Source organism: Lontra canadensis, unplaced genomic scaffold (genome assembly GCF_010015895.1).
Source record: "Lontra canadensis isolate GAN:19392208 unplaced genomic scaffold, GSC_riverotter_1.0 scaffold29, whole genome shotgun sequence".
In the NCBI taxonomy this organism is placed as follows: domain Eukaryota; kingdom Metazoa; phylum Chordata; class Mammalia; order Carnivora; family Mustelidae; genus Lontra; species Lontra canadensis.
The window spans coordinates 1077145-1089935 of NW_022631023.1; the positions used below are offsets into that span (position 1 = coordinate 1077145).

The 12791-nt window shown below is 63.1% G+C and overlaps 1 protein-coding gene across 1 annotated transcript in view; it reads right to left on the reverse strand.

The window, feature by feature from the left end:
* COL18A1 (collagen type XVIII alpha 1 chain) overlaps positions 1-12791 on the reverse strand; it is a 47847-nt gene that overhangs the window by 20750 nt on the left and 14306 nt on the right. The window contains exons 3-5 of the mRNA XM_032865204.1: positions 6868-6954; positions 6026-6085; positions 4078-4207 (exon numbers count right to left, since the gene is read on the reverse strand). Coding sequence (XP_032721095.1) covers positions 4078-4207; positions 6026-6085; positions 6868-6954 — 277 coding nt within the window. The remainder of the gene's footprint in view (positions 1-4077; positions 4208-6025; positions 6086-6867; positions 6955-12791) is intronic.

Below are 12791 nucleotides of genomic sequence, written 5' to 3' on the forward strand. Positions count from 1 at the left end.
ACCTGGAGCCCAGCTGTGTCCTTGACGCATCGACGCGTGTGCACACGCACATACTCACCCCACACGTGTGCACACACAGTTCATATACACACACGTGCACACTTTCGCGCACACTCGCACACTCGCACATGTGCTCACACTCCATATGCGTGTGCGCACGGGCACGCTCACACATGTGCGCTGCCTTACACACATGTGCACACACATTAACCCTTCTCTTGCCAAACCCCTAACGCTTGCTGCGTTCATCGCAACCCTTCCTCTAGAATGCCACACCCCCCCAAGCTCGAGGACGCCGTCCTGCGCCAGGTGGTCACATCAGGACGTCTCGTGCTGTTACACACGGTGACTGAACAGCTCGGATCGAAGTGTCTCCACTGGCCCCACACCGTCCTCTGCAGCTTCTTTCTGGGGACGGTGGACAGTGGACGTGCCAGGACCCCAGGAAGTGAGCTGCCCGTGGGCCAAGTCTGGCCAGATGGGCCGCTGGCCTGCCTCAGGAGGGCCCGGAGCTGCGGACGTTTCCACAGAGCTCCGGGGCAACAACACCAGGCAGACCAGAGACCCCAGAGCACAGGCCCCTGAGACACCAGCCACCGGCTCGCCCTGCTGATGCCAGGACAGGCTCAGGATGGGCACCTTCCCCTTTGTGACTGACAAGGAATTTAGGGGATGCACTAAGGCTGCTCCCCCAAACCTTCATCCACTGGGGTCCGCACTGCCAGGCAGTTGGAAGGGCCGGGGCTCACGCGGCCCATTTGCCGAGGGAGCTTGGGAAGAATATTCTTCCCCTGTGGGGGAGGGGATGGGTGCTCTGGCGGGTTCGCAGGCAGTGTGTGGGGACCACAGGGGATCTGAGGCCCTTCAGCTAACCAGGGACAGGTGCCCACGCCCTCCAGGGCCATACCCGTCTCCACCCCCCCGGCACAGGTCTGCAGGACCCTGTCCTGCGTCCAGAAGGAATCTGAGCCGTGTCCACACTCCACAGTGTGGGGTGCCAGCTAGAGCCCTTGACCACAGCCCCTGACCGCCCTGCCAGTGCTCCCGGATGGCCCTGAGCCCCACAGACTGGCCGTCAGACACAGCCCACCGCGGACCCCCCACGAGGCGCCGGTCGGCGCAGGAGGGCGGCCTCTTCCCGTGGCAGACAGCACGGCGTGCGAAGCTCTGCGGCCTGTATGCCCAACACTGGCACGATCAAAGGCAAACGTAAGATCTCCGCCTCAGTGAGCGTTGAAACAGCAATGTCTCGTTGAAGGAAAACAAAGGAGAGAAACCGTGTTTGGATGACTCGGAGCCGCCAGGCTGCCCGTACCTCCTCCAGGACTGGCCACGGGGCCAGAGACGTTCTGGCCAACGGTCCCGCTGGCCGTCCTTGCAGAAAAGACAAACAGAGTCTAAAACGCACAAGGAAATGCAAAGGACGTAAAAACCAGAGCAGCTTCCCAAAGAGACAGCAAATCTGGACGTCACACAACATCATCTCAAGACGTCACAAAGCTCCGGGAATCAGGACGGTGTGGCCAGACGGACTCATGGAACAGCATGGGAGTCTAGGGACAGACGCATACACAGGGACCTGATTTCCAACAAGGGCAACATCACAGCTCAGCGGGAGACAGGAATAAAGGGGAGGGGAGGGGAGGGCACGGAGGGGAAGGGGAGCTGAGAACCGTACTTTATGCCAAATACCAAACTGAACTCAAAGCAGGTCACAGAGCAAAATGCAAAGCCTGGGACCGTGACCCTGACCAGAACACGTCGGAAAGCCTTTGTGGTCTTGGGCTGGGCCGACTCCTCGGACACAGCAACAGAGCTGAGATCCATGAAAGAACGGGTTGATAGATGGAGTTTCATCTAAACTCCTAACTGACCATTCTGCCCTTCTAGCGACACTATTAACAAAAGGAAAATGTAAACCCCAGACTGGAAAATTATTCACAGAACGGACACCTGGCGGGGGCATGCCAGCCGGAGCTGAAAACTCCCAACACGCGGGGACGGGAAAGTGCACAGCCCGCGGAGATCAGGACGGATTCCTCCCCGAAGACAACGCGTGAGCAGCACAGGAGCCCATGGAAAGGGGCTCAACAGAGCCGGTCACGGGGACTGGCTGGGCCCGAGCTGCCTGGTGCACCTGCCAGGATGGGCGTGATGGAGGGTGGCCATGCCCAGCGCCGCCCAGGAGCGGCGGGGACGGCGTCTGCAGCCGCTGCCTTGGGAAACGGTCAGCAGCCTCTCGGCTAGTGAAGGGCACACCCACGTCCAGGCCCCACCGTACCCCCCGAGGTGCTGACTGGGAGACACAGGAGCCGGTGTCCCCGCAGAGGCTCGCCTGGAACCCACAGCATCTCCGCCCTAACAGCCCCAACCTGGACACGACGCGGTGCCCCCCTGCAGCTGAGTGGACGGACGGCTCCGGGTCCGTCCACACGTGGAGACCCCCAGACCAATGGTGCCGAGTCACAACACCATGAATCCAACAAGAAGGCATGGGGCGTACGATCCCAATACGTCCCGTTCCAGAGAACGCCTGCGTCCGCAGTGACCGAGAGATCAGGTGTCGCTGGGGCAGGGCAGGGGCAGGACAGAGGGATTACAAAGTGGGTGACAGCCATCTGGGGCTGGGGCACGCGGCCATGCCCTCTTCGTGATGCTTTCACAGGAGGACACGTGGGTCCCAACTCATCGGACCATATGGTTTAAACACACCCAGTTCAGTGTGCGCGGATCATACCAGGAACAAAACCAGAAAGTGACCCCAGGCCCATGAGGGTGGCTCCCCAGGGCTCCTGGGACAGCCCTGGGCTGGGGGCACAGTGAGGCCGGGGTAGGGTGACCCTGTGGCCCCAGGGGGTGTAAGTCCCTCACTCGGGACGCCGAGGGGCCAGACGGTCTGCCAACCTCGCCCGGCTTGGCTGCAGCCTCGGGGAGCCGCTCCGTGACCACCGCTCCCAGCACCAGGTCCTTGGGGGAGGGCACATGGAACGTGAATGGCGGGGTCCTGGGGGACCGCCCGTCAGGTCTCTAAGTTTCTAAGCTGTACTGGGTATGTATTATTTCAGTAATTTTTTGACACCAATAAATTCTTCTCTTTAAAATAAAAAATGTCTACATCCCTTCCTCCAGCCTCGACGTGAGCGTGTAAGCCGGAAACCCGCCAGCGTCTCCATAAGCTCACTTGCCCCTGCTCCACCCGCCAGACCCGAGTCTAGCGCTGCGGGGGGGCACTCTGGAGGTGTGGCTTGGAGGTTACCGAGTAGCCGACTTACAGGTCGGGAGATTAACCTGGATTATTGGGGTACAACCCAATAATCCCCCAAAACTGCAGAGGAAGGAGGAGGGGTGAGGCGGGAGGGGAGGTTTGGGAAATTCAAAGCAGGAAGAGGATTCCCCCTGCCGTGGCTGGCGTGGAAGATGCACGGGAGGCCAGGAACCGAGGAACGGGGGTGGCCCTTAGGACCTAGGACTGATCCCTGGGGAGCCTCTGTCCTACAGCCACAGGGACCTGAGTTCTCTTAAGAACCTGAGTGAGCGGGAGGTGGGCTGGGGGCCGCCAGGAGAGGACGCAGCCCTGGGACTGCGAGGGAAGACACGGGTGCCCCCCACCCCCAACAGCTGCGTTCCCAGCGACCTGTTAGCAACGACAGACAGCTGACGTTCTCTGTGTGCCCGTGGCCCCACAGCCCTACCGAACCCCGGCCAGCAGACCCCCCACCATGGTCCCCAGGGAACGTCCCCGACCCCACATGTGGACCCGGGGCAGGCCTAGTTCACGGAGGTCCCAGGCAGAGGCCGATCTGTCCCACGACGTGTCCCCCCAAGCCAACTCCCATGTCCTCCCAGCGAGGCCGCAGCACCCGTGGGACGGCCCCGCAAACCCCCACCAGCCACAGCAGCGTGAGAAACGGACCACAAACAGCAGGCCCAAAGCTCTGTGGCGACGCACCCGGGGCCACCAGGGGGCCAGGTGGGCACTGCCCACTCCCCCGGTTGGGCGTGTGTCCGCAAAGGACAGAGCCCCTTTTTACCAGGGCACACCACAGACACAGACGCCACACCAGCCCACGGTTTTACCTGCCAACGCAGACACTGTAGTTTCTTCCTCAATTTCTTCGGTTCTGGAATCTTCCTCATTCCCACCCACAGCCAAGGGTGGAGAAGTGACAGGGGGAGCCTCAGGGAGGCTGGGTTTGGACGACGGACCCTGGCAAGTGAGAGCGGGAGAAATGGCTCCATTATTTGGTGACCACGGGTGTCCTGGGCATGGGAGTGGGGCAGGCCCATCGGGTGACGACGTGGTTTGTCAGGTCAGATGCTCACAGATTCTTACAAAAGACGGCAACAAAGACCAGGGGCTCCATCTTGTACAGGAGATGTGCCCGGCCCCCTGTGGCCGTCTTCTCCTAAACGGCCCGTGGGGCTCAGATCCCGACGCCCCGAGCTAGAGCTCTTCCTGCACCCGCTCCACTCTCTGGGGCCCAGGGCAGCCCCGCACTGACACCCAGGGCCCTGACTCCTCCCCAAGGTCAGGGAGCTGCCAGGTGGGGGGGATCACAGACGCCTGTCGGGGGGCCGGAGCCTCCGGCATTTCACGGCCCAGGCGGCACGGGGCGCGACTCGTGCTGGGCGGGGGCCACGCACGACTGGGCATGTCACAGCTGGGCCGGGAGGCTGACGCGCACCCTGAGGAGGGCAGGCCGGCTCCGCTCAGAAACCCCATCTTCCTGGGACCCCCACCCCCCAGCCTGCTGGAGCCCCAGACGTGTCAGCCCAGCACGCAGATGTCCACACACGCCGTCCAGAGGCTTCTTGCGTGCGCCCGACCCACAGGGGGCCTGAGCTCCCTGGTGACTCTGTGCTGATCTGGGCCCCTGGTGACCGTCATTCCTGGGAGGCCAGTCTGAGGGCCTGTCCGAGGCCACACACCAGGCCTCCCCCTGCACCACAGCCCCGTGGGTCTGGGGGAAGGTGCCCTGGGACCCTAAGCCCCAGCAGCCCCCCAACATCCCAGAGCCTCTGAGCATGAGAGACGGAGGCGCAGGTCTGGCCGTGGAGAGTGGGTGGGGTCCCCTAGAGGCCACATGTGTCCCCAGCCGTACCTGCCCACCCCACACCGGCTGTGGCCCTGTCCTCTGCGCTCGGGGAAGCCACCGCGGGCCGGCCAGCCAGATTTCCCGAACCGGAGCCTGGCCGGGTGTGGATCCCCAGCTCGAGGGCCACAGGTTATGGGGCCAAGGGTGAAGGCACGTGACCAGCTCCGGGTCCTCAACCCCTACCCCTCTGACAGGGGCCACGGAGCACCGTGCTTCATGCCATGGCCGTGGCAGAGCTCAGAACCCCATTTCCATGGGGTTAGCCTGCCTGATGCACTGGTTTGCACCAGGGAACCCTGGGGTGACAGGAGCCCAAATCCAGCCTGCGTCTGCAAGGAGTCCACAGGCTCTTTGACACGGGCAGGGGTTGTCACGGGCACCACGCATGGATGCTATGTCCAGGGGGCCCACCAGTTGCCCTCCCAGAGCTGCTTCAACCAGTGCAAGGCTGGGGGTCCCCAGCACCCCATGTGGATGGAGCTCAGGACCCTGCCTGTCCTGGCCCCCCGGTGCGTGAACTCTGGGACAAGGCAACGGTGGGCGAAGCTGGGGGGAAGGGCAGGGGGCAACCCATTTGTGCAAATTGAAAAAAGGCTGCCTTTTCCCTCCCGTGCATTATTTCAGGGGTGGGAGCTGGATGAGTTCTGACTCAGCCTCCGGAAACTTCCTCACCGAAATGCCGGAGTTACGAGCTAATGTGGAAGCGTAAACAGAACATCGAGGTCACCCTCCCAGGCCCAAAGAGGGTTCAGAATCATAAACCGAATTTTAAATCTCCTTAGGGGCCACCCAAGTCCCAGCGTTCCCGTGTCCAGCTGAGGATGTGTCCGCAGGTCCCAGAGAGCCCGTGCAGGTGTCCCGCGCACGCTCACACGGCCTCGCTGCTGGGTGGGGTCCCAGGAGGGCAGCCCCGGCTTCACGGCACTCACCGACGGCTCCCTGAGGGGCTCCCGGGTCTCCTCCAGCCCGCTCCCGAAGTCTCCGGACGCCTGCGGGCATACAGGGAAGGAGGAAGCCACTGACCAAAGGGCATCCGTGCGGGGTCAGCTGGCCGCCGGTGGGCACGCCAGTCAGACCTACACCGAACCGCCAAGAGACACGCTCCCTTCCTTGGACTTGTCATCCTGCTCCGGGGCCACGGCGCTGGGAAAGAGCTGGAGGACAAGACGGGGCAGGGAGCTCCGGGCACAGCTGTCAACACGAAGGCCACGGGGGGACGGCCTGATGGCACTGCACAGAGCGGCCGCGGACGCGGGACATGTGACCCGTCCTCTCACCCCTGCGCTGCTCACCCACACGGCTGAGGACCTCACTCTGCTCGTGGCCGTGGGGTCCCTGGGGGCATCCTGAGCTCTGGATTCTCCCTGGGAAACCGGCTTTCCCTGCTCTGTCCCTCATGCCCCGAGAGCTGGATTTTCTTCTTTCGACCCCATGCACGCACACGCTTGCACATGCACACGCAGGCTTGCACACGCACGCACGCACTTCTGGCCGTGGGGGCCACTGGCGACCGTGCCACCCGACAGGCGTCTCGGGATCGCGGTTCCTCCTCCATGTTCGCTGTGAGTTTTCAAGCAGCGAGTTCGAGGCAGGGAAGGCTCTGACATTGTGGGTAAAGGAAGATGTAGTCCCAGGTTCTTGGTGCCCAAACAGCATCTTTCAAAGGAAACCCTTCCAGTCCCACCACGCTGCGGTTCCTGGCACCCATGTGCCCCGGGCCCTCCGCCCTCGGGTAGGGGTGGATGGGTGGGGAGAGAACCCCGACACTCACCCCGCCGCTGTCCTCATCGTCCTCCTCCAGACAGTGCAGGGAGCTCACATGGGGGTCCCTGCGCACCCTCAGCTCTGCGATCGCCCCCTAAAGGCAGAGGGAGAGCGGGGTCACTGCCGGTCCCGAGGCGGGTGGTGCGGACAGGCTGGCACCCAGTGCAGAGCCCTGTGACCTCAGTGGGGACACAGAGCGGAGCGAGATCCAGATGAACCCTAATCAGAGAGATCGCGTTCGGGTCACTTCCCTGGGGCTCCAAAAGCATCCGTGTGCGGGACGTGGGGTGGAGGCTGCGCTCCCAGAGGGCGCGGAGTAAGACGCGCACCACCGGCCCTGAGGAGCACCAGCACACGTGTCCTCCCCAAACCCAGGGGCTTGGGGCCTGGAGAGCTGGCGACGGGGTAGGGGGAGCTGCGTATTACCCCAGCTATTTTGGGGGCCGCTGGAGTCCGTGACCGGAAACCGGCAGGCGTGCCCCAGGGCGCGGGCGGCTCAGACCATCCCCGGAGTCGGAGGGGTGCTCCCCGGGACGGGACTGCCAGGCGGAGCCCTTGCCGTCAGGCACACGAGGCCACAGGGCCTCCCGCGACACCTGCTGCAACGTTTCCCTGCCTGGAAACGGTGAGTGTCCACACGCGTGTTTTCTAGCGTTTTCTTTGTTTCTCAACACCTCAACCCCGGGGACGTCCGCCGGCGCATTGCTCCCCGGTAGAAGCCATACTCGGCCAGTCTGAGAGGTCCCGGCGTAGAATGGCCAGGGCCGGCTGCCAAGCGCGCAGGTGTCCGTCCCGACCGCAGGGCGTCGTGCTGGGGTCAACCCCGCAGGACAAGCAGGACTGAGCATGGCCCTGCCCGGCGCGACACACACCGCGATGTCGTTCATGTGACCTCCGTGTGTCCCCAGAGTCTCCTGATCTCCCCAACCACGTGCACACGCGGGGGCCTTCTCCCTGCATCTGTACACGTCCACAGGCCACAAGCCGGCACCACCTACACCGTTCTGTTTGTCCCCCCAGACGACCTTCAGACTCCCTTCCTCAGCTGACCCTCAACCCCATGACCTTCCTGCTCCACACCAACGAGAAGCATGTGACAACCAACCAGCAACACACCACCGTGTGCCTAGCTGAGCTGTGCCTGAGGGCTGCACGTGCCTCCCGAGGCTGCCTCCTCCAGAAAGCACTCCTGGATCCCTACCCAGGACAGTTATCACCTTGGGGCCAGTTCTGCTGACTCTACTGGCCCCCTCCACCTCCCGCTGCTGACAGTGAGGCCTGGGGGGCCCATCCCGTCTCCGTCTGTGTGTCACACGTGCTCGCGGATATGCGTGGTATAGGCGCCACGTGTGTGGTCTGCACACGCGTGCTTGCTCTGGCTCACACCCCTGCTCCTGGGAGGCCGAGGACGGCTGGACCCAGGTGGGACTCGGCGGGAGGAAGGCCCCGTCGCCCCACCGTTACCCAGAACTCCGCACACTTGCAGCCAGACCCGTGCCCCAGCGTGTAAGGAGGCGGTGGCTGAGGACATGGGCGGGGAGGCCGCAAAGGCCACTGGGTGGCACACACGCCACGTCGTCCTTCGCAGGGGCCCGCAGATGGGCCGACATTACGGGCCGCAGGCACGGCTCACGGATGTCACGGTGGCCGCCAGCTCCCACGCTGGTGTGGGGCTGCGCCAAGGTGCAGAGGGTCACGTCCTGTGGCTGGGCTGACGTCTGAAGGCGGCAAAACGGTGGCCACAGGCGGGACCACGTACCTCACGGTCACCGTTGTGTCCACCTAGCCACCACGTGTTCCCGAAGATCAGAGGCAGGGACCGCCGTAGCTCTGTGGTCCACACCATGGACCGTGGCCCCAGGAGGAAGGTGACTGGTTCTCCGCCAGAGTCAGGGTGGTCGTCAGCTCCAGAAAGTTCACTGGGGCGGCCGGCTAGTATCTGGGACTCATTGCACTCCAAGGGAAGCTGACAGCCAGCGGCCTGACCGGGGAGTCAGGAGCAGGGGCCTGGCGGATGTCCGTGGGCCTGTCCCCAGGCTAGTGGGTGGCTGCTTTGCAGGGGAAGGCAGTGGCCAGAGACAAGCCCCTGAGACTAGCCCAACCAAAGCAGCAGGTGCCTGTGTCTAACCCCTGTCTAACCCTGAGCCCAGCAGGGCCCCCCATCATATCTAGGGCCATGGTCACCACTCCCTGCCTCCTCCTCCTGCCACCGTCCCCCACCAAGGGCAGTGCGGTCCTGCAGCGTCTCCACAAAGCACAGGGTCAGAGTGAGGCCCAGCCCTTCTCTCAGTGGTCACCAGGGAACCCACCGCAGAGCCGTCAGCGGGATGCGGGGAGGCCCTGACTGACCGCTTGGGACTCGTGCCGAGAGCTCTTCTGCAGGGCTGGCCCGAGTCCCCATGACCCACAGCGGGCGTCCTCCAGGGGTCCGGCCTGAGCCCCACTGTGACGCACTGAAGGGTGAAGGAGAGGCAGCACAGGGACTGGCTGCAGACAGGCCCCTGCCAGGGCTGGGGCTCCAGGACGAGGGAAAGACAGTCCACGCCTGGTGGGGGAGTCAGCTGTGGACCGTGCTTGGGGTGTTTGAGAAACGGGAGACCTTCCTTCGAGTTCTGGGATGCTCCAGCCACCACGGAGGGCAGCCACGCTGCATGGGAGAGGTGTGTGAGCATGTGCGTGAGAGCGTTGTGTGGACGGGTTATGTGTGAACATGTGTTCACATATGAACGAGCGTGCATGTGAGCGTGTGTGAGTGCGGCGAGAGCACACGTGTGTGAATGAGTGCGCATGTGTGCACGTGCCCATGAGCACGTGTGTGCAGCCCAGGAGCAGGGGAGGCACACACAGGTGCCCTCCAACATCCAGGCTCCCGGAGGCACTGCTGGACGCAGGAAACACAGGCCATCCTGGGCTCACAAACGCCAGGGCTGGCAGCAGCGTCCTGCTCGCTGCGGGAGGATAGAGTGGCCCAGGTGACGTGGGTCACCAAATCTGAAGACACAAGGATGACACGGGGCAGATGTTAAATCCTGGAAGGTCGTGCTCTCCAGGGGCAACGAGCTGGCGCCTCGGGGCGGCTGTGATGAGGGGAGGGCACGGGCGCTCCCGGCAGGTGGGGTCGGGGCAGACATCCCGCCATGACAGTCTCCCCTGACCCTGTCCCTCGAGGCTCCAGGCTTCCCACAGAGCAGGCCCAGCACCAGCGTGGGCCCCAAGGGTCTCCCCAGGAGGCCGGTGCCAAAGGTGAGCGGGGTGTGCGGGCCTGGGGTGCGCAGCTGACACATTTAGTGGGGAAGATGTGGGTTGTGCAAGCATCACAAGACCCGCTGCAAATAGGGGACAGAAGCGACTGTTGTGAAATCTGGAGGCGCCGCACTTGGTCAACAAAGGCCGTTTGAACTACGTCCTGTGCTGCCATGCCGGGGCCACGCAGCGTGGCTGTGGACGTGACGAGAGCTCCGTGCTGGGCGAGCAGGTCTGAGGTCACCGGTGCGGGGTGCCTCCCAGGGACCCCAACTCCTGGGGCCGCAGAGTTCTCTGGGCAGCGTCTGACCCAGGAAGGGCTGTGTCCGGGCCGAGCGCGGGGCGGGACACGCTGCGTGGGGGACATGGCCTGTGGCGCTCCCGGGCCGACTCACCCCTGCCCGCACTCGGCTGTGCCATCCTCTGCTGACCCAGCCCCGGGTCGGCCTCGTCCCTTGTCCCCTACGGCAGCCACAGCCGGGATGGTCCCCCAACCCCGTCTCCCCGCACTCCTTGCTGCACTGGCTTCTGCCCCTGCTCATGTCAAGCCTTGACTGTTGGCACGAGAGCATCTGATTTCCTCGCGGTCCCTTCACGCCGGTTCCTGTCCCATCACAGACAGCCTCCACCCATCTCTCCCTCGGCGAAGGCAGGGACCGGCAGGAATGCCGCGGCCTCGAACCTTGTGGTCACTTTGGTTGCATAAAAGGGGGTGAGAGGGCTTGTCGGCCCAGGTGTCGGTGCCCCGCTCCCCCTCGGTCTGGAGCGGCAGGCTGGGCGCCGGGCTGGGGGACCCCAACCCTGATGATGTGTCCCCGCCCTGCTCCGTGCCATCTCCGGCCTCCAGCCTGCCTGTGGCTGGCGGGCGACCCCCCAGCTCCAGGGGACCGGGCACGGCTTTCTTCTCTCACGCGGCCCACACGGCCGAGGAACGTCCCCATGGCCATGGGGTCGCCATCGAACAGAGTAAGGGACCATCAGGCACGAGGTGCCACCGCCTGGGCGGGCTGTCTGCGGGACCCGGGTCCGAGAGCCACCAGGAAGCGTCCACGGGGAAACACGAACCCACGGCGAGCGGGAGAGTCCGGCCAGGGACACGCAGCCCCAGAGCTCGTGAAATAGTAAAAAATACCACAAAGGCCCCCGGCCCCGAGCACGGGCTGGAAACGGCTCTCCGCAAAGCGCCGCAGTAACGGGGTCGGGGCGTGACGTCCCCGCAGACGCTCCGCCGTCCCGCTCTCGACCCAAGAACAAACCGGAGTCTGTGGCCTGAGAGGAACAATGAAGGCTCTGTGGGGCCGGCGGCCAGGGGGCCGGAGGGGACGCCCAGCTCCTCCCAGAGCCCCACGCTTGCTTCTGCCAAATCTGACAAGTCACATGATGGGAGGGACTCTTCCCCGGGAACCTCGATTCAGAAAGTCTGGAAAGCGCTGAAGCCATCCGCCCTCCAAGCTCCTCCCAGCGGCCGGCTGGAACCGGATCGAACACCCACACGGGAAATTCCCGAGGCCTCCAGCCTGCGGGGCTGCGAGCAGGGAGACCGTGCTGGGCTGCGGCGGACCCGGCCCAAGTGAAGTCAGCTGGAAGCCAAGCCGCCACCCAGCGCCTGCGGGGAGCCCACACCTCGCTGCGTTCCTGTCTTCCCTACCTCAGAGGCTTGGGGCCATGTCACCGCCATGGACGTGCTCCACATAAACACGTTCAATATCTCCATGGTTTAAGCAAAAAAGTGACATGACAAAAAGGCAAAAGGCAATTTGGGAGATAAAATTTACAGTGGACAAACTGAAGGACCAGTTTCTTTCATATATAAAGAGCTTGTATAAATCAATAAAAAACGGACGAACCCATCAAAACAAAAATTCAAAGAACATAAAAAGACCAGACAGAAAAGAAGAAATTCAGACAGCCAAAAATCACGTGAAAAAATTAGACTTTCTACACCAACAACCGAGACATGCGCGGTAAAACACCCAGACTCCGTTTGCCTGTTTTGACGGGCGGCTGTGTTCTGTGTGCGTGACACAGAGCCCGGATACAGCCCAGGGAGGAGGTGCCGGGCGTCCTTGTCCACGAGAGGGGTGGCCTGTGGCACGCCATGACATGGGTGACACTGTCCCCATCAGCACACAGGCAGCCTTTCTGCTGAACTGTTACGGACTTGGGGACCGGGCGGTCATGACCCCGGGGAGGTCCTGGGATCGAGCTCTGCACCGGGCTCCCTGCCCCCCTCCCTGCACCCCTCCCTGACTGGTGCTCTTTCTCTCAAATAAACAAATCTTTAAAAAGAAAGAAAGAAAGAAAGAAGGACAGAAAGACAGACGCAGGGACCATCTGGGGTGCTTTCCCATCTATGTCTGCGGGACACCCCCCATGAACACAGCCCCTCCCTCGCCGGGATGGCCCTGTCTGCCTTTCTTCCCGTTAATCATATCTGAGGATCAAAACGAAAACACAAAGAGGCCCAGTTTGGTATCAAAGTCCTGCTGGCTCCCAGACCCCAGGGGTTAAGAGTTCCCGTCAGAGGTAAAAGGTCAGCTTTCAGCCCCCGAGTCACCAGGACTTAGAACAACGTCTGTCAGGCAGCCTCTGTCTGGGCAATAATTAGCCTTCTGTCCTGGGGACCCCGCCCCCCTAGGCGCACACAGGGACCCTGTCTGGCCGGGGCGCAGGGGCATCCCAGCCGCA